Source organism: Lasioglossum baleicum, chromosome 1 (genome assembly GCF_051020765.1).
Source record: "Lasioglossum baleicum chromosome 1, iyLasBale1, whole genome shotgun sequence".
In the NCBI taxonomy this organism is placed as follows: domain Eukaryota; kingdom Metazoa; phylum Arthropoda; class Insecta; order Hymenoptera; family Halictidae; genus Lasioglossum; species Lasioglossum baleicum.
In genome coordinates this window covers 23,177,678-23,199,730 of record NC_134929.1, presented here as the reverse complement: position 1 = coordinate 23,199,730, position 22,053 = coordinate 23,177,678, and the positions used below count along the sequence as shown (strand labels likewise).

Sequence of the window (22,053 nt, the reverse complement as noted above, 5' to 3'; positions counted from 1 at the left end):
GACAACACGATAAATTTGACGCTTTAGTAACAGTTGTAGAAAATCGTGGATTTCGTTGTGGTAATTGCTTATATTTTGTAGTATATGTATAAATGTCTTTATTATAAGTATTTAACGGTTTTACACATGAAGTTCTTTAATATACACTCTTACTATATTCACTCTATCTCTTATTCTGTTCTCACTAGATGACTCTCTATATCTCTATTACTGTTCTCTATATGTATATCTCTCTACGGCTCACTGTTCTCTACGTCTGTTCTCTACTGAATACATTTCACTACTACCGAATCGCACATCGGTCACAGCCCATACTATTTACCTAGAGTGTCGACTCATACAACACAACACAATACCATAGACAAACAGTCATATAGATATGACATCCAACTCATAATTCCAACAACAGTTTATAATTTTTTTGCTCTGTAACTGTTTAGTGAATCCTAATAAATTTTCACCATTACTTGAATAATACTACATTATTTGAATAATTACATCATTTTTACTACATATAAAAAAACTGGAGTTTCTAGTTGCGTTTTTTCAAGGTTTAAATAGAGTTTGAAGTGGAATTTTATGAATTCTCCATAAGAAGACGTGTTAAAATGTGCAAACTTGAAGTTGCTATAATTCTTAAACGGTGCAGTGAATCGAACCCAAACTTTGGTAATTGAATTAATTTAGTAAGAATTATATCTTAACAAAGTTTCAAAAATTTTGTTGCGTTTTTATATACCTCCAGAACATCCTTAAACAAAAAAAATTGCTAATATACCACGTTTTTAAAACGGAGTAGAAAGCATAAAATAATTTTTCTAACCCCATACAGGTAGTCCTGAAAAGTGATTGTGAATTTTTAATAGCTGTGAAAATACTTGTAATAAATAATTGATGCATGAATAGTTCGCCAAAGTCACTAACAATTTGATTGCACTGCAAATGATATGAAATGTTGTGCGAGTTTTCTCAACGGCAGCTACTCTCTACACTCCTTACTATGTATTTACATATTATCTTGCGCCCCACGTTTTTCGTTTTAAATCTTACAAGTATTTTCATTGTTGTTATCTTCAAAATTTACAATCACAAATTTTCAGGACTATCTGTACAGGGTTAGGAATCTGTATGGGGTTAGAAAAAATTATTTTATACTTTTTAGTCCGTATTAAAAACGTGGTATATTAAAAATTTTTTTATTTAAATAATTACTTTCTGCTTTTTAGTCTTGTGTGTGTGAAATTTTCCAATCAATTTTAAACATTTTGATGAGATTATAACAGAGAGATGTAGTGGTTTATTTCAGTTTGGCATATCGAAAACAAACGTGACCGGTTGCGAGAACGAACAGCGATCGTTCTGACCGTTTAACCCAACGTACGAAAATTCAAACGATCTAAATATGTAGATCTAGAACGTTCGATCGAGGAACCGATGAAATATAGCATTGTCATCCATTTCTGAGCTACGAGGGTAGTCCCAGAAGTACCCGACCTTGACATATAGCTGGCGGTTATTATTTGAAAACTTACTATAGCCAAAAGTACAATCTTTATAAAGCTTACGTTTGAAGTCTGAAGACGCTACGTTGTTTAGTATTTGTTTGACAGCCACCAATAGCATTTAGCGAGAAAGAAAGTGTTGTTCCATCAGCATCAGGACAATGCACCAGTTCACAAATCCGGTATCGCGGTGGCCAGAATCAATGAGTTAAAGTTCGAATTGCTTCCTCGCGCACCCTAATCGCCAGATTTAGCCCCCTCAGACTATTTTCTCTTTCAAAACTTGAAAAAATGGCTCGGTGATAAAGGATTTGCCAACAATGAAGAGGTGGAGTCTACGGTTGATGGCTATTTTGAGCTCGACGGATCTCACTATAAACAGGGTATCGAAGCTATTGAACATCGCTGGGAAAAGTGTATCGAGCTAAAAGGAGACTACGTTGAGAAATAAAGTTATTTTTTCCCAAATTTTTTGTGTTTTCTTTGTTAGGTCGAGTACGTCTGGGACTACCCTCGTATGTTTAAAGTTTCAAGTATCTAGCTCATCGGGAAGTTAGTCTAAAATCAATTGCAGAACGTGGTAAAAAACGAAAATACTCGAAGTTTGAGTATTTTCTTTTTTTCATGCTAATGTCTGAATTAACAACCGAGAAAAAAAGATGAAGCTTAGGGTGTTTACCCTCATGTTACCCTTAAGTGAGGAGTTAGCGGCTTAAAATTTTGGGGGATTATCGTTCAACCTAAAAGCAGTGTTTTGCACACGATATCAATAAACATTGTCGTGGAGACCGCTGGACGATGCTTATCCTGCAAAACGCGTACCTGTTAACCAAACCATTTTTATGTTCTCTAAAATTGTCGACACCAAATTGGACTACCCCTTACAGTCGGTAATGGGAAAGTAAAAATTTTTTGGCAAGCGTTACGGGGAACACGGAGCGCATCCGATAGCACGATAGACGCAGGAGGTCCAGTCGGTGCACCGAGTGGAAGGCGAGCGAAAAACTGTCAAACTGCATTCGGGAAAAAGTAGTGACCGGAGGCAGTCGAGTCGATTTTAGGCGGTAGGAGCTCTCGAGCCTGACGAATCGTCGGATGCTCGGCTTATGGACCTCTCGATTCCAGTTCGGGGCGAAATGAAATATGCAGGCGAATCGCTCGCCGTGGGAGCCCAGGACGATCGTCGGCCCATTTATGTCCGTCGACCGGAAACCACGGGTGCATTATTAATGCGCGGGCCCGATAGTTCGCCCGCGGAAGCTGCACGTGACACGTACAAATGTCCGTAGTCACGTCATTAGTCCGGGAGTACACCGGATCTGCAAGCGCACGACTTTTCTCCGAGAAACATTCACGTCCGTGGCGCCCCTCAAGTCCTGCTCGAGACACCTATGGGCCTGCTCGCGATCATGATTGAGGGGAAAAGTTGCAGCACCGCTGTTTCGCCGCAATTATGCACCATCGTCCCGGACTTTTAACGATTAACCTGTTGGCCGTGTGAGTTTTTACCGTATTAGATCTTTTATCGGTGCAACCAGCAGTAGTCGATTGCTAGATCGTAGATTATGCATTTATTGCAGCCTGGGTCACTGAAAGACGCGTGCTTCAAAATACTACAATTTATTAGGTGTACAAATTAATTAGTGGCTATTCTAATCGATTGAATGTCTATTTTGAGTTCAGGTTCCATTCACCATATCGAATGTTCTTTAATTCTCCAAGGTATTTAATTATAAATAACAAACAATTTACTTTTAAATGAAGTTTATTTCGATATGGGAAAATAATGTATCGACAGCATTAATATATGCGCGCACTATTCGTCAATGATGAAAAGAACTTCAACATGCTGAGGACATTTTCATAAATAATGAACCACTATAAAATTCCATTTCTACCGCGTGATACAATCGAGAAACATTGATTATAATTAGACTGCGGATCTTTATGCATTTATGAAGAAATTCGTTGGACGAAATATAAAACAGTGACAGATTTAGAAAATTCAAGAATGTTGTAATGTTGCTTTTAATGTAACAAACCCGTTAAGAGATGAAATCAATTTTTATGTTATTCCTGCTTCCAACAATCAATGCAAAACAGTTTTATTTTGCATAAAGATCCGCAGTCTAATTATAATAATGCTTACTTTGATCGATACGTTTCATTTAGGAAAAAACATTGCTGTCAGAAATCAGCAACAATCTGATAAATAAAAAGTGGAATGGCAAATGCACACCCTCGGAAAGGATAATACAGACTTTCCAACGTATATTCTAAAGTGCACGAAATATGCAGTTCGATGGCGGTTCCTTTTTCTGAACGTCGATCAGAGAATGCACGCAAAGTGCAAAAAATTGAGCTATTACAATGAATACGGGAGCAGAGGTGGAAATATCTTTTCGCCTTGGTGTTTTCTCTCTCTGTGTCGAGGAGCAATAAGGAGATTACAAAGAAGGGGAGGGAAGGGTGAGAAGGTTCTTCGGTGGAAGAGCGGAGACGCAGACGAATCGACGATTTGGTCGATCTCGTCGATCCTGCATCCTCTCCCTTTTTTCCCCCATCGAGTGCGGCGGACTTTTGCATCAGACGGGATGCAGGGTGGTGTGAGGAAAGTTCTTACGGCGGTTCCTTTGACGCGGTTTAAGTAGCTTGAAAGAAGTAGGCGCGAGCTGAGACGCCCTCTCGAACCGTCGATGGGATTACGGACTGTTCGCCGTTAGATGATCCTCTATTGGATATGTTTTCTGAGGAGAGGAAGAGATAGCGAGCCGCTTTTGCCTCCCTCGTAAATTACTGCGAGTTCATACCTCGTAAAATAAAAAATACACTCCTCAAAAGAATTAAGGGATCACTTGTGCGAACCCGAAAAATTGGTCCCACTTTACGTGATCAATGGTTTGAAAGCCTGCAACTTCCAGTTTCAGATGCTCTGTTTCAAATTGTTGCTATGTTGGTTTTCTATAAAGTTATAGCGAGATGAAGACAACATTGACGGTTAACAAAAATTTTGTGCAACTTTGGAACATCACACGGGGAGCAACAGATGTTTTTGATAAATCGCGTTACTATCATTTGGAAGGCTTATCTTTCCTGTGTAAATTGTGTGGTTGTTGAATATTGTGCGATTTTTTTTATTCAAGTTATTCAACATTGAAGTAAATATGGGCACTTTAACTTTAACTGGCTCCAAAAACTTGAGGCTCTGCATAATCGATTTCTTGCAAAATCCTGAGGTCGTAGACAAATTTTGAGATCAGATTTGAAATCAGCGTGAAAAAGTCTACGGGAAATGATATGTAGCACGTTAAAAAGAATTTTTTTCCGCGCATGGTACTGGAGAAACCACATTTTCTTGAAATTCTACATGTTTGACGAATTTTCTCAACGTTAAAAAACGTTCGTACCATAATATCCCTATTTTTCCCATATTTTGCAAAGTTTCAGCTTTAATTTTTAAAAAATTTCATCGGTCTACCTCATTTCTATCGAAAGTTCTTTGATTTTTAATCGAGTGTGGTCCAAATTTTCCATTGTGGGCCGGCGCGGCGCGCGGCGGTAGCGTATTCAGTATTCAGAGATGTCAGGCAGCCGCTGTACGTGGCGCGCTAATTTCTGCGTAGCACTAACTTCAAACACAGCTGTCATAGGTACAAAATTGTCGCAGCGAGTTCATGGGCTACTAAATCGAATCGGCAGTATCTCTGCTTCAATCTGACTTTCGGATCATGGTATTATGATCATTTCTCGCCGAGATATAGCGAGTTAAAGCAAAAATGGAAATTGTGAATTTTTTAAGCATATTTTCAGAAACACCTGGTATATCGAAATGTTAATGGAATTGAAAAACAAAAGGAGTGCCTTGAAAAGAAAGGAACGCTCTTTCTACTGCTTTTTTGCACAAGACTCTACGATAATTTTTTCGCTTTCTGGAGCCAGTTAAAGTTAAAAAGCCCATATTTACTTCAATGTTGAATAACTCGAATAAAAAAAATCGGAAAATATTCAACAACTACACAATTTACACACGAAAGATAGCCCTTCTAAATGATATAACGCGATTTATCAAAAAAATTTGTTGCTCCCCGTGTGATGTTCTAAAGTTGCACAAAATTTTTGTTAACCGTCAATGTTGTCTTCATCTCGCTATAACTTTGTAAAAAACCAACAGAGCAACAATTTGAAACAGAACATCTGAAACTAGAGGTTTCATGCTTTCAAACCATTGTTTAACGATATCGATACTGCTATTTTTGACGGAGTTATGATCACGTAAAGTGGGACCAATTTTTCGGGCTCGCACAAGTGATCCCTTAATTCTTTTGAGGAATGTAGTTAAGCGAAGAGTTCCAAAATTTTGATAACACAGTAATTTTTGTATGATTCAGGCAGGATGTCACTTATCACAGCCAGACTTCTTCAAATTCTGTCTTGCTCTACTACAAACAGCCGAAAATTATAATCTGTTTATGACGTATAAGAGACCGTGTCACCCCGCCCGAAGTTACTGTATATCGAAATTGGATGTATTTTTTGTCGCATCGATACCCTATCAAAATGATCGACGCGCTATTATACAAATCGGTTTGGTGGTTTTGGAACAAACACGGTTGGCTGGACAGGCATAATTAATTATTAATCGCGATTCGTTTGTTATTATTGGGAAGGAAATTACAATTATCGTTAATTACGGGCGCTGCAATATTAAACAGAATGTGTATCAAACCAAACAATACATTTTACACGTAAATGTCATACAAAATGTAGAGTGTCGTGGTAGTTGAGTTACAATTGCTATAACGAAAGTTACTTAAAAATGTAAATACCGGTTCACGGTTACAGGAGCGATAGAATGAACTGACACAGTATATTTAACAGTAATTTCGATACATTTTAATTCCTCGCTGGACTGAATATGGTGGTTCAATCAATATGTATGTTTTCTTTGACAAATATTATCGTTATGCTAAACAGTTTAACCTCCGCTCAATAGATATTGGTTGCGATTTGGCTACCTGCATGTTTGCTGTAATAATAATAAAATATTTAATCGTGGAAACAAACAACAATAGTAAACACAGTATCTAGATGCACGATAGGATGCCCAAAACAATCAATTTATTACAACTTCTATAATAAACAAACAAGAAGTCTAATCGCGATTATAATTTGAATGAAAATTTTCTTTCCTTAATAGTCTCAGTGAGCTGACAATAATCTAGAAAGAAATAAAAAGCGTACTAGATTCTATATCGAATTTTATATTCTAGTATTTTACGAAAATTTTCATCAGTCATAAATGCATAACGATCTAAATGATAATCACGGAGATAATCACGTTCCGATGAATCACGTTGCTTCTTTCGTCCGCTGTGAGTCATTGGCCATAAAAAATATTTCCACAATATTTCGATCACGCCATGAAATATTCGACGGCATTTCCACGACAGCGTGTTCGCGGTGTGAGAGATCGCGTTCTTGGCGAGAGTAACGGCGAAGCTTTTTTGGGTTCGTTGGGAAGGGAAAAAGGCCGAGAAAGAGTTTTTCGTCCCCTCGTGACGGTTTCCCGTTCTTCCCGACGGTTACGGGGGTGGAGCCGAAAGAAAAACCATCGGAAAAATCACAGTGGCCCCCTTGGAACGTTCGCCCCGTGTCACCGCAGCTGTCATAAATACGGAAGAACAAGTTTTCCCAACTGGTCGCGACCGCCCGGCAACGATTTCTTCCGAACAGAGTTTCGAACTAACCGCCCGTAATGTCGAACCGGCTCCGGCTCTATTCAATGGGAAGGATTATAGTACATGAGGCCATCTATGTGCCTCTGGTCCCAGCTCCGTGAAATCGAACGTCTTCGAACATTTACCCGCGGCGTACCTCTTTTCTTTTAGTTCGTTCAATGAAACGTTCCTGTCTGAATCATTATAATATAATTTCTTTATTCGAATATATATTTCCATGAAAAATTTACCAAAGCTAGCGTTGTACGATCCCAAGATTCATTACAGTCTTCTGTGAATACTCGAAGCAAGGAAGAGTCAACATCGATAATTAATAATTTATTATTTAACGATAAGAGAGAGAGGGAAATACTGGTTTATCAATTCCACAATTGATTCGCACTTAAAATCCATTTCGAATCGCACAGGACCCAACGAGGACAGTACAGTTAATTGTATCGTAGTATTGATAGCATTATTATATAATTATACTCTGCGGATATTTATTGCAAGCTAAATCCCTGTGGAGCGCGGATTTTATGCGCCTGTCGCACATCCATGATCGCTTAAAATTCAGTGTATACGTATAATGCGATGTTCGAATCGCATTTCGAACACAGTGGACCCTTCAATCGAGCAAATAAATTTCTGTTTGATTCCGGGTCTTGTCAGGCGACCACTAACATAATTATTCTTTAATTCTACGATTTAAAGGGACTATTCCATGATACTCTTCTCTGAAAAATTTAAGTCTTCATATCAGAGCTAGGGAAAATAGTATTTTAAATAGTAAATAGTAAATAATCCCATTTATTTTATAGTGTCTGTACAATTTTGACAATGAAATATTTTATTTGATGCAGAAATTTTTAAAAATAAAATATTTTATTTGATGCAGTATAATAATTTTTGAAAATAAAATATTTTATTTGATGCAGTAATTTTTGAAAATAAAATATTTTATTTGTTGCAGTAATTTTTGAAAATAGTATTTTATTTTAAGAATATTGAAAATATTTGCACTTTGTCTTTATTTTCAATTTCAATTTTAAATATTGCTCAAAATAATGGTTCGCATTCGATGGATTTCTGAGTATAAATGGTTTCCTGGTGATAAGATACACTGTAAGTTTATCAACAAACCTCAGTAGGCAGATGCTGTGAACTGCAGTGGATATACGCAGTAATAGCAGCAATCAAACAAAAAAATAAAACGAAAATGTGGCAAATGATATAGTTTCTTATATTAAGTTCCATTTCTTCTTTAAATTATTACTAAAATAAGAAATATTAAATAAGTAATGCGATTTCTGAAAGTATTAGGTATAACGATGCAAGAAATAAAATATACTATTTTGTGTGTTTCAGATGATTAAAATAGAAATATTTTACTTTGTGTTTCAGATGATTAAAATAGAAATATTTTATTTTGTGTTTCAGATGATTAAAATAGAAATATTTTATTTTGAGGTTCAGATTGTTCAAATAGAAATATTATATTTCGAGGTTTTCAGATTGTTCAAATAAAATACTATTTTCTTTAAGCAAAATAAAATCTAAAATATTAAATAGTATTTAAAATATTTTTTTCGCCAAATACTGCCCACCTCTGCTTCATATACGTACAAAAATATCGATTTTCTTTGTAAGATTAATTCCATTTCAAAGATATAAATAAACCTCGATTGTAATGTTTCTCGGTTCGAAGAATGATAAAAATAATAAAAGTTTGCAATAATGAATGGAACTGTTCCTAGCACTAAAATTAATGTTACTTCGTCCGAAAAGCAAGCGAACCCCGATTAATACTACTGGAACTTGCGGATTGAACGGTGCGTTCGTGGAAGGTGTCGACACGAGGATCAAGACGTGGCTGGATGGCGGGGATCGCGGCGAGATTAATATTTCGCGTGGAAGCCTGTTCGATAAGTAGCGGAAGCGCGACAGGACGAAGGAGTGCAACGAATGGAGAGGATCCACGGCGAATGGAGACGAATCCGCGCATTCATTTTCATCCTAGCGGAAGTTCCCGCGCGTTTTTTACAATCACGCCCTTTTCTATCCGGCCCCTCTCCATCCTTTACAATTTTCGCGAACGGGCGGCGTTCGCGGAGAGCACCGAGTGTCTCTCGAAAGAACGATTTTTCCCCCCGTTTCCCGTAACGCCTGTCCTCCAGGTCCACGAGATGAAACGCCTGGCGCCGGTAACACTTTTCACTACCTCCCGGCGCTCGTCTCTTTCTTCTCCTCCTATTCTCTCTCGCTCTCTCTCTCTCTCTTCCTTTTTTTAGTGTTCGCGGTGGAACGACCGATAAAATCGACGAACTATGCGCCGCGATTTCGCAAATTCTTCGCATCAATTCTCTCCTCCCCGCTCCTACCTTTTGCATCATTGGCCTGCGAAATCATTTTACGACCTGTGCTTCCGGTGCTGATGCAACTGCCACTGTCTTGTTCGCTATGAAAAGGAGCCGAAATTAATCATCTTTCTCGATGAGATATTCGGCTGGAAAGTTGTCAAATGAACACCCTGTATGTACATATACTCATGTTCTTGGCTCATGCTATTGGCTAATGCCCTAATTTTCAATATTTGGTGGAGGGAATTTTCATCCCGCAAGGTTTCCTTATTCATGGACTTTGGAAGGCAGCTCAGTCGCGACTTAGAGTCAATTTTAATCCGAAAATTCGACTATTCCCATATTTCTTTTTTCTATTTCCTTATACTTTTGGCACCATATATAGCGCGGTTGAATTTAGTTGTCCATACGATAAGAAGGTAATAAGGCACAACGTGGGGCAGGATAAATTGCAATGGAATTGCGGCACACAGGACGAAGAAGCCGCGGCTCCGACAGGATTCAGGCAGGCTCAAAGAGAGCTCGGCTTGCATCGCCGCGATGTTCTTCGGATAAAGTTCCCATTGTCGGATATATTCGGCTGGTAAACAGCGCACGCATTGTTCGGGTATTAAGCGAAGGGATTTCCTCGGTTAGCAGAGGGTCCTTTCTTAGGTGCATATCCTGGTGCACGCGTTCAGAGCGATACTCTCGAGGCGGTGGCCTCTCTCCGCGCGCGACTCCGTCAGTGCCTTCTTCCTCGTGACGTTGCAATTTCCTTGGGAAAGAATGCTCGAGCGACGCGGAACAGCTCGTCCTGCCAGAGCTGTAATGAATTTTTGTTTGCGGGGATTTCATCGTGCCGGCACATTGAGTGTAACCGCTTTCGCGGTGCTTCGGGGAATTTCGCCGACGAACGATGATTGAGGAATTTCGAAAGCGTCAGTCACTCGGCGACGTTAATATTCCACAGGAAGTCGCCTCCGAAGAGAAAGAAAATTTTTTTAAGCCGGATTCGACGCTTCCGGGTCTTTAAAATGAGATTGTATTTTCGGAGACGATAGTGATGGCATATATGCAGAATTTTATTTTAGTTGAAGTATTGAAGTTGAGCACAGGTACGCACAGTCAGAGAATTAATAAAAACAAGTTAAACTTTGCGATCGCTAGAGAATTCATTTGATATCGAAGGAAGTATTTCTCTTCGACGGGGTTCATCTAGCAAAAGATATGATTTAGGATTAATAGAATTGCGGGCGATCAAGTTTTTAAAGTTATTCGACTGACAATATATATATAAAAGTAGGGGAGCAGACTTCATAATAGAAGGAAGCTCACTGCTTTAAATTTCTTGAAGATAAAAGTTCGTAACTCATTATTCTTCCATTATAAAATATTCTTGGAACTCTCGGATGTCCATCAAACCAGTGAACCTAATTCCCTCGATCCCCGGTCCTCTACCTAGCCGTGAACTCCAGGTAAAGTCAGAGAATAACACTTCACGCGGTCTGCTCTACAGTCTTAAAACCACTTCCTTGCCACAAACGACCGGAACTCCTGGCTACTATTGCCACAATCACCATTAGGTCTTCATGATAGTCTTCCACAAACTTTGCACATGCTAACCGGTTGCGCGCAGTGTTCCCTATTGAGAGGTGAGTGCCATTCTTCGGGAAGTTCGTAACGGTACAAATTATCTGCAATTTTTCGCTGTCAGTCTACGTTCTTGGCAACTCACTTCACGATTGAAGGACTCGAGTATAAAGACTCAATAATTGAAGCATCCTACAATTGAATAACTGAAGGGTTGAATCTTCCAACTACTCGAGGATTCAATAATTCAGTACCTCAAGAATGTAACTATTCGAGAATTCAACGGTTTGATAACTTAAGAATTCAAATATTTTACAATTCGACAAAATCAGAGGAGTCCACGCTGCGAGTTCCCTCCGTTCTGTAGTATTCTCAGGATCCCTTCTACTCCCGTATTAATCAAGCAAAACGAGAAAAAAGCTGGTTATGAAATCAGAGGAGCCATTTGTTCCATTCCAAAACCTCGTCCCACTTTCACCGATCGAACCCGGGGATCCGACAACGATAGCCATTGTGCAACGAGCATAAAACGAGCAAGGGAAAAACGAAATTCTCGAGGTCCGATCACGATTTCCTCGATCCGCCTAAATAATACCGGAGAAGCGGCGTTCCCGGTGTATAGGCGGATCGTGGACGAAACGAAATCGTTGGATGCATCCTGCGTGTCGATAGCTGTGCAAGATCGACCGATCCACAACCCCGGGAGATTAATCCGCGAAGGTTTATCGGTCGGGGGAACCATTTAAAGCGGAGAGAAATTACCAGCGGGACTCATTTTGCGGTTTCGCGCGGCGCAGTAGTCCATTGAAATCGTTCCGTGTCGGTGGGAAGAAAATGGAGCTGGCTCTCTAAATCTAAACAGATACTAACTATCGCCTCCAAAAAACTTGAAATGTACTGGGTTCGTTTTATCGATCAATCTCATTGTATCGTAGGAAACGCGAATTTTTAACCATGAAATTATTACCAAACTGTCACTTATGATTTAATATAATAAAAAATATAGGTTTCCATTTGAAAAAACAAAGTTGACCTTCACATGACTTTGAAAACGCCACCCAAATAAAAAACTGATACTGCCCCCCTCTTTCTCCCTCGAAATCCTTGGACACGTGTTTTACACTTTTTTAATATCTTTCATACTTTTCGAGATATTCGGCACGTGTATTCGCTGCATTTTCAAACTGAATTTTCTCGAAAACGAAGCGTCAAACAAAAAAATGTTATTTCCTTTTTCCGACTTATTTTTACCACGCTTATATTAGCTTGCCGAGTTGTTGTTGTTGTATGCGTCAAATCTTGTAATCAAATTTTAAATCACTTCCCGATGAGCTAGAGACTTGAAACTGTAAACATAGCTCAGAACTGGATGACAATGCAATATTAAAAAAACAAGTTTAAAAAGAAACTGTGCGTCTTGAAGAGAAAATAAGAATTTTAATATTAACTGTCACACCTCGCCGCGCGACGCTCGGTAGTACGTCATCACGTTCAGCGATCCCCACTACGCGCGCCAGCGCTCCCTACTCCATTACGTGTTCCCACTCCGACTCATCCCCACTCCACTGACCCACTTCGCACCGAAGGAGCTCGGTGTGGTGTTCTGTTCATTCAATTCCATTTCGGACAATTTCCGACTCCACCAAGAGACGTCGTCTCTCGGACTCATCCCCTCATTCTTTCCCCCGTATTTCGAGATATCTTACTCTTTCATACCAGTATTACTATATCTTGCGTTCCATTTAAAAAAAAATTATATATTAAAATGCACTGTAAAGGAGAAAATAATTTTTTTCAGACGTATAGTTTTTGCAAAATTTGAGTTTTAAAAAATGACATATTTTTCAACTTTCAAAATATTGTGATGTTATTATAAAAGATATTGAATTGATCTTTACAGCAAAAGATTCCTTAGACTTTCCCGAATACAGTGATATTCAATATAAATACATTATGATTGTTTAAACATGTTTAAACGATCATTAAAGACGGAGAGACACCACTTTTGCACCAATTCTTTGACGATATTTTTGAATTTATCTCAAAAAATAAGGGTCCAGCAGAAAATCGAACTATACCACGCGATAGAGCAGACTTTTATCTTGAGGAACTACCATTTCAAGTTTGCGTGGTCGACGTTTTTTTCGAACCAGAGAGCAAAATATCTTCGCCCGACATAAGTTCTACGGGATACCGATACGGCGCGGCGCGGCGCAGCGAACATGTTTAAACAATCATAATGTATTAATATTGGATATCACTGTATTCGGGAAAGTCTACAGAATCTTTTGCTGTAAAGAACAATTTAATATCTTTTATAATAACATCACAATATTTGTTCAAAGTTGAAAAATATGTCATTTTTTAAAACTCAATTTTTGCAAAAACTGTATGTCTAGGAAAAAAATGAAGGATAGATTCGGAATCAGCTCGAAAAATAGTATGAGAATTGCATAGTGGAAATCGAAATACAAAAAAAAAGTTGAAATTTATTGGACCGTGTTATTAGCGATGGCTGAACCATCGGACGTGACAGTATCAATACTAGTAGTCGCTAATGACCTAGATGTTGATGCGACCTGTATAAATAAATCAACTTAAAAAAAAGAGTATGTGTCGTTTTTGTCAAAATAGGTTTAAAAAATGATTTTAGGCCGAGAAGAACGGACTGATCGTCAATATTTTTCTAAGCTGGATGGCACAGTGTGATCTTGCAATCGTCACTGGGACCCTGGATCGAGCTTCACGTCACAAGGTCAACACGGTCGCACAGGAAGCACGCGTTCGTAGGGATGCGTCGCGAAACGACTCGTGGCCGCTTTTCTCACCGCGGGAAAGGGACCCGGGGCCTTTATTCTGCAACGTTCGTTACTGAAATACTTGCAGCGACTGTTCGCGGAACTGAGGGCTGAAAAATGGAATCGCGCGAATTCCACCTGTCTCGCGAGAAACCCCTTTCTTTCCGGGCGCTTAATAACGAGCCGAAACTCCGAGCGCGTGAGACGAAGCGCAGGGAAACGCGTCTGCTAAAAACGATGCTGGATTGAAAATCTGGAGCTTGCTGTTCCCTCTTCGTTTTTTCTTTCTTTTCGAAGGAGAAACTATCTTCCGGGAGAACAGGGATAGTTCGTAAATTGTGGAGCAGCGAGCTGTTCTTCGTGCCGAGTGGACGGAGATGGGGAAATGTTAGGTGTTCCATTTTATGGAAATGTTCAGTTGATGGTGCTATCCAGATGGAGTATCGAACGATTCGAGGTACGGTGGGATAAAGTATAGATAAAGTGAGCGTTCGAGTGACGAAAGTGCTGTTATATACCGTGTGAACTATGATTTGTTGCTCGAACGTGCCGATTTTTCCTAAAAAGATGCAGAACTAATCGATATATAGATAATTTACATGGCTGAATTTGAAATATGTTGTACCTTTTGGGTCCCTGAACAAATGTATGTCAGGCAAAATATCAAAAAATGGACAGTATCGTTGTTTCAACCCTTCAAAAGCCAGAGGTCAGACCAGCAAAGATATCACTTTCGGATCAATGCATTATGAGGAAACAATATGAATATTTAGTGAACAAAATAGTTAAAGAATAATTGTTTTGTCACGTCTGCCTACGTGTTGCCATAGGTTATAAGCATAGTTAATAAGAGTAGGATATTGTAACCGTAATTATTAATAATATTCGTTAGATAAAAGTAGTCATACTTCGCTCCAATCATCACATCCGATTCTCACGTCATACCATACCCCCACTCTTATCTTAACCCTTGCATAATAATCATATCTTAATGTATTCCGCGTAGCGGTCAAATGAGGTGACCACGCCAGAAATCGTGAAGAAAATCCACAAAATGGTTTTAGATGATCGTCGACTGAAAGTGCGCGAGCTAGCAGACATGGTAGGCATTTCAAAAAGTGCTGTATATTGCATATTAACTGAAAATTTGCACATGACAAAGCTGTACGCAAGATGGGTGCCGCGTTTGCATACAGAGGAACAAAAACAGCGTCGCGACACATCCGGTATCGCGGTGGCCAAAATCAATGAGTTAAAGTTCGAATTGCTCCCTCACGCACCCTATTCGCCAGATTTAGCCTCCTCAGACTATTTTCTCTTTCCAAACTTGAAAAAATGGCTCGGTGGTAAAAGATTTGCCAACAATGAAGAGGTAGAGTCTGCGGTTGATGACTATTTTGAGGAGCTCGACGGATCTCACTATAAACAGGGTATCGTAGCTATTGAACATCGCTGGGGAAAGTATATCGAGCTAAAAGGAGACTACGTTGAGAAATAAAGTTATTTTTTCCGAAATTTTTTGTGTTTTCTTTGTTAGGTAGGGTACTTCTGGGCCTACCCTCGTAATACATAGTCTTATTTCTCATTTCTCGAGAAATGAAAAATGTTGAGAAATCAGGAACAGTAACTGTGGAGACCGGCAGCAGAGGGGACTAGCGGACAGACGGGAGACGGCCCGGGTGGGGCGTAAGGATGAATAAGAAGTTAGCTGTTGTTGAATCAGTGAAGGAAAGGAGACAGTGTAAGAGAGAGTGTCAATAAAGTGTATCAAAGTGAAACTGTGTAATTCATTACCACCAGTCATCACACTAACTGCGGATCTTTATGCAAAATAAAAGTAATCCATGTCAATTGTAAGAATTCGAAGTTAAACGAAAATGTGTTTCCTTGTTGAATCACTAATACTCGCACACTTGGAAATATTGTAGTAGTCCGGCGTTTATATTTTGTTCGCTTGAAAGGGGGCCATCTGCCAACAGAACGTTCTGCAAACGGGACGTTCTATGGGAAAAAATCTACCAAGTAGAAACGGTCGGTCACGATCAGTCGTATTAGCCGAACGCATTGAAAGGCACGCGCGCACGAGCGAGGTATCCGATTGTATTTCCTCGCAACTGGAGCCGCGTTCAAAAAACCGTTACCCCGCTGCGTTTGTGCAGCGTTTTCGCGCGTAGATTCACCCGTCTCGCTATGGCGCGATAAATTACGCACTCTATGTTGCGAAAAAATAGAGAAATATTCGAAACAACTCGTTTCTCGTTTGACCATTACTCGGGGATAGTTTTTTTCCGCGAGCCGTGCACGGTACACGCTTTTTTTTTTTGAAAACGCTGCACGTTCCGCGCGTATCGCGAGCGCATTCCGCAGGAGTTTGCGGATTGGCCGCGGGGATTGAAATCAAACAAACGATCAGTTTATTCCTTCGCAGAGAGAGACGGGAGACCGACGGCAATCCGGTATCCGCTGGCCGGCATTAACTAACCTGAAAAAGCAGTCAAAGCCGATCGCCGGGCTCGTTGAAAACGAGGAGAGCGCGTGATAAACAACGGCCGTCTGGCTTTTCACAAAGGAGCATGGGGGGGGGGGGGCGCGGACTACGCGTTCGAAAATCGAAAATACACGGGAGGCAGCGCAGGAGGAGAGACAGAAAAAATCGAGCCGCGGCAATTCCGCGGCTAAACGTCGATGCCGTTCACCGTTTGGAATGGTCCCGGGGAAATCGAGAAACGTCGCTAGGCCGGACTGCGATCATGAGGACAGAACGAGGATATTTCCGACGTTCCGCTGGGACACGAGGCGTCACTCGTCGCCAGATTTCCCGTGGCGGCCGTACTTCATCCGAAATTACCGGTGAAGCACGTCCGGCTGATTCATCGCAGCCTCTGCACGCAGCGCCGTTCCGTCCGGGCTGCTAACATGCTAACATTTGGAATTAGACGGGGACACGGCGAATTCCGCGACGACCAGCGAACGCGCCGCCCAGGATAGCTTAGCCGCCCCTTCAACCACCCGATTGGTCAACGGGTCAAACGACCAATTTCGCTTCACTATGCTTCCCTCGATTTCGCAGCTACAGAACTTTCTCTTTCTTTGACATGTTGAGGGCCTGTCTCCATGAAAGGCCAGAGAATATCGTAGCAACTTATTTAAGAGGCATGGCCACTCCTTGCCCAACAATTAAATAATTTTTTTCAGCGTAAAAAAGTAATTTAATATAAAATCGAATTGCAGCACTGTTTACAACGTATCTTAAGGTACTAATATAATTTAAATGACTACAGAATTTTGGCTAAAAAAATTCGAAACGCAAAATTTTTGCAATTCTGACACAGAGATAAAAGATGAAAGTGATGTATGTAACATTTTTTCATCTCGTAGATTTTAATAGAAACAAATAGTGTAAAAATCAATTGCGTTGATCGTATTGGGGCTGAAAGTGTGAATCGGTAACGATCCTAGCTTCCGAGGAGAATCAAAGCTTCTAATTAAGGATAAAAAAGGGGAATGTGTGTTGGAAGCGTTGAAGGGTTAGAGTACGGAAGAAAAAACAATTGGCTTCGGTGAATGAAGGGTTTCCGTAAATCCAGACAATCAGAATCGACCTCTGCTCGATTAAATACAGCTCTGGCTACCAGAATTTGTAGAATTGCAGGAGAAACAGCTGGCCAGGTGGTTCCGATAGCAAATAAAAGGAGGGAAACCGTTGGTGTGGTGAAAGAGTCGGGCGCTACGGCTAAAAAGAATCCTCCGTCGAGCTTTCTGCGCTCGGAAACGGCAACGTTTTCGTTCGCGGCGCATGCATATGCTAAAACACTCACTCGGCCGATACGAATCCCGTGATATCGTGTACCAGGCTCAAAGAACGCCCGGGAATTCGATTCGAACAACGAAACGATTCGAAAGGATCCGACTTCCGCGCCGGCACCGCGTCCCTCGCCGGAACTTTGTTAATTTCGTTGCGCGATGGCCTTTTAACCGTTTCCCACGAGCCTTCTCCCAGAGCACCGAACGTGAACTCGAAAAAATTCTCCTCTCCATCCGATTTCTTCTCCTCCGGATCGCTTAAACAACTCCGTTCAATTACATATTACATATTTTTTACACATTATTTACTAAACTAATTCTTCTAGCCTTACAGAGAAATTGAAGTCGTTTGGTCTATTCATAAAAAGGTTGTTCTGATTTAAAGTGTGTGGAATCAGTTATGTTCCTTACTGTTTAATTTTGAAACACCCTGTACACATTAGTTACGTGTGGAGTAATTATTTCATTTACTCAGTTATGTTCACTGTTTTGTAATCTGGTTAGTTCATTATTATCGGCCAATAAAGACTAATCTTGTTTTAGCACGTTTGAAAATTGATATTGCTTTACCACGATATTAGTTCATAAGGGTAAGTACTCTTGCTATTGGTTGCTCTTCTTCGGCGTGTTAGAACGGGGTTAATACACAGGTTGATAGCAGCTTCAAAGCTGTATCTCACTCTTTATACATTTTACGTCGTCATTAGGAGCCAATAAGGTCTACCAGACGGTTCATAATGAGCCATTTCAAATTTTATATTTGTCTGTACTAAAACTGTTTATTCCAGGAAGATATTAAATTATTCAATAGCGCGATTATTATTACAGTATATAGTATAAAAGTTCGAAACACGTATAAAACAGTCTGTGAAGTTTCGTGGCGACAGATGCAGATAAATTTTAGCATAATGCTGCTTTAAATTGTCTGTCTATGAGTACAGCATTGTTCTGAATTAAACACAGTATGAATAAGATAATTGATTATTATCAGTGTAATATTCAAGGAAACTTTAACATTATTTACAGTTCCATGCAAAATCTAGAAGTCCAGATACAATAGATACAAGAATGTCTCCAATAAGCGTCATAACTGTCCCAGCACAATAAGAAAAATGTACGCGTCTACGTTTGACAAATCGATGCAAAATATGCATTACTCTTTAGTGCATTCTGCTTCCGTAAAAATGAATTATTAACATTCATCAACTACATCGAGCTTGCCGAGTGCAATGGCGCTCGCAACAAATGAAAATTGCGCCGAGCAGATATATCAAAGTTAATATTTTTTTTTCGAGAGTGTGCACACACTAGTCAATTTTAATATGGTGTGATTAACAATTTGATTTTACATTTTCGACTTGTTTTTCATATATATTAGTCGGCGTACTTCGATTTCCATCGCCGGCAAGCTTCTCGAGTTACAGCGATCCATACAGTGACATGGTAAAGAACGTGCAGTTACATGTCGCGCAGTAATTGTTAAAATAATTGAATCACACATATTGTTTCCGTATTCGTTATTTTATTTTCCACATGCGCAGAATATTGTTTTTAACGACACGTCACCGAGCTGACATGCAAATACTACGCACGATCTCTACGCTAGAGTGGGCTGCTGGTAAATGGTTGTTGAATGAGAATTCGTCGCATTTGATAATGCGAAAGCTCTTCATATCGGTCGATCGTGAATATAAATATGCAGAGATACTCGAGTTTAACGTAATGCATGGGAAACTCGAAATTTAATTTTTGAGCATACTGGAATTTACCGGGGACTCTTCGGGCTCTGACCAGTTACGCGCTGTACTCCTTACTACATACAGTCGGTGTAAGCAAAAAAGCAATAGAAAGAGCGTTTCTTCTTCTTGAAGGCACCTCTTTTGTTTTTTCAATTTCATTAACATTTCGATACACCAGGTGTTTCTGAAAATATACTTAAAAAATGCACAATTTCCATTTTTCCTTAACTCGCTATATCTCGGCGAGAAATGATCGTAATACCATGATCCGAACGTCAGATTCAAGCAGAGATTCTGCCGATTCGATTGAGTACCCCATGAACTCGCTGCGACAATTTTTTACCTATGGCAGCTGTGTTTGAAGTTAGCGGCTGCCTGACATCTCTGAACACGCTACGGCCGCGCTGGCCCACAGTGGAAAAGGACCAAACTCCATTCAAAATCAAAGAACTTTCGGTAGAAACGAGGTAGAGAGATGAAATTGTTTTTAAATTAAAGCTGAATCTTTGCAGAATATTGGAAAAATAGGGAGATTATGGCACGAACGTTTTTTAACGTTGAGAAAATTCGTTAAACATGTAGAATTTCAAGAAAATGTGGTTTCTCCAATACGACGCGCGGAAAAAATTTTTTTTTAACATGCTATATATCATTTCTCGTGAATTTTTTCACGCTGATTTCAAATTTTGAGACCAGATCAGTAATAAGAGTATTGAATAGAGTAAAAATAACTGGTTTGTGGCATTTTATAAAAATTACAACTGTACGTAAAAAAAAGCTTCAATAGTTTGTTCGTAAAGTAAAATTCCATTATTTAGTGGTAAGACGAGCATTGTGTACTTAATTTTTTCGTGAGACCAAGTCTTCGAAATAAAAAAGAATAAGTCCAATATTTTTGTAATAAAAATCTGAAATTGGTTATTGGAATTATTAAATTTAAATTATATTAAAGCAAACGTACATCAGTTAAATATTATGATTTATGTAATTTACTAATTTTATCAATTATAAAGTGTGACATAATTATAAATTTAAATAACGACGAGCACGAATTTAAATACTGAATATATTTGCATATACGTTCATGTACGTGCATGTACGTTCGTATAATCAGTTTTCTCAGGAACCTATAATAATCTTTCATAAAATAATTACCAGCTACGACAGCTACGACTAACACGTGTCTACATTTTGTAAGGTCTAAAAGCTAATATGATCTCCGCTGCGTTCTCAAAGAGCGCTATTTAAAGCATGAACATGGAATTTTCGCTGTCAAACAGAAGATTCCGTTTTAACGAGGCGACAGCGTTCCATCGTTCGACGGCCGTCTAATTAATTAATCGTCGCTGGGTCCAATTAAGGCGAGCGTCGCGATTCGCGTTCCGCGAAATCGTGTTTCTTCTCGGGCCGAAAATGATAAAGAACCGTGCCGAGATGCGATTTCCGAGGTGTACATTTATTCCGTGGCACGGCCTGGGTTGAATGAGCAACGTCGGTTTTTCAGTAGCTTTCCGGGAAAACAATTCGTTCGAGGTACAACGACGAATTAACGCGACGGCGTTAATTGCGTTTGGGACGGGCTGGCACCGCTCGAGAACGCGTCTCTAAAAGCGTTTCTATTTTTTTTTCCATTCGTCCGACCTTTCTCTCTTTCTCTTTCCTTCCCTCAGATTTTCCCCTTTCTCTATCTCTGTTTTAACACTCGAGTAGCAGCCACCGGGGGAATACGAACAACAAGATTTTATATACTCAGGGCCCGAACCTTTAGAATTACACGGGAGTTAAACTGAGAGCTAAGGCTACGCTCGATACAAGCTAACGACCGTTCTTCTTCGGCGAACGGGATGAAATCAATGAACCGGGTCAAGGAAAACGCGGAGGTTTCACCTTTTCTTCCAGATCAGTCGATGCAGTCGCTCGCTGGAGACTTCTGCGAACAAATATGTGCTTTGCCAGCAATAAAAGCGCATCCGAAGGTGTCCTAATTGACCAATTTCTACTGTAAAAGGAACCCGAGATTTTTGTTTGCGTTTTCAAACTGTGTAAATTACTTCCATATAACACGTACTCTGATAATAATTATATTACCCAAATAATTAATTTTATTTCATAATACCTTAATATACTGCTGGTCATTATGCTAAATATTACTTGAAATAACACGTTATTTTAGCTCATAATTCGTCCATTAAAATAATACGTTTTCATTACTTTCGTCGAGAAAATAATTTTGTAAAATCATTCTGTATCCATAATGATAATATGATCATTCGATAATTTGATTTTATCAATTATATTCAGTTCACGTTTATTATGGGAAAATGTTGTAACTACAAAACCACACAGTTATGAAATTAATGTAATAATCCACATTAACGAGAGCCTTGTTAAATAATATCCTCATTCCTCAACGTGAAATCTGTTACATTTTATCCTTGACGAACGAGGTGCATTTTAACAAACCCTAATTCTTTCTCTGTTTTTCAGATGGCACTATTTCGACGTGTCATTCAGAACCAAACGTTCTAACCAATGATCAGTGGGGTGTTCGGCTGAAAAAC

General features: G+C 39.6%; 1 protein-coding gene and 1 long non-coding RNA gene across 2 annotated transcripts in view; one reads left to right on the top strand and one right to left on the bottom strand.

Annotated features, from left to right (window-relative positions):
- Window positions 1–22,053, bottom strand: part of LOC143213918 (uncharacterized) — a 139,181-nt gene that overhangs the window by 25,510 nt on the left and 91,618 nt on the right. The window lies entirely within an intron of this gene.
- On the top strand, window positions 15,004–15,447 carry LOC143211259 (histone-lysine N-methyltransferase SETMAR). The gene has a single exon (XM_076428753.1). The coding sequence runs from the start codon at window positions 15,004–15,006 to the stop codon at window positions 15,445–15,447; it is 444 nt and encodes a 147-aa protein (XP_076284868.1).

Bases quoted from the DNA above. Each gene is read 5' to 3' on its own strand.
- LOC143211259 (XM_076428753.1), top strand. From the start codon at position 15,004: ATGGTTTTAGATGATCGTCGACTGAAAGTGCGCGAGCTAGCAGACATG.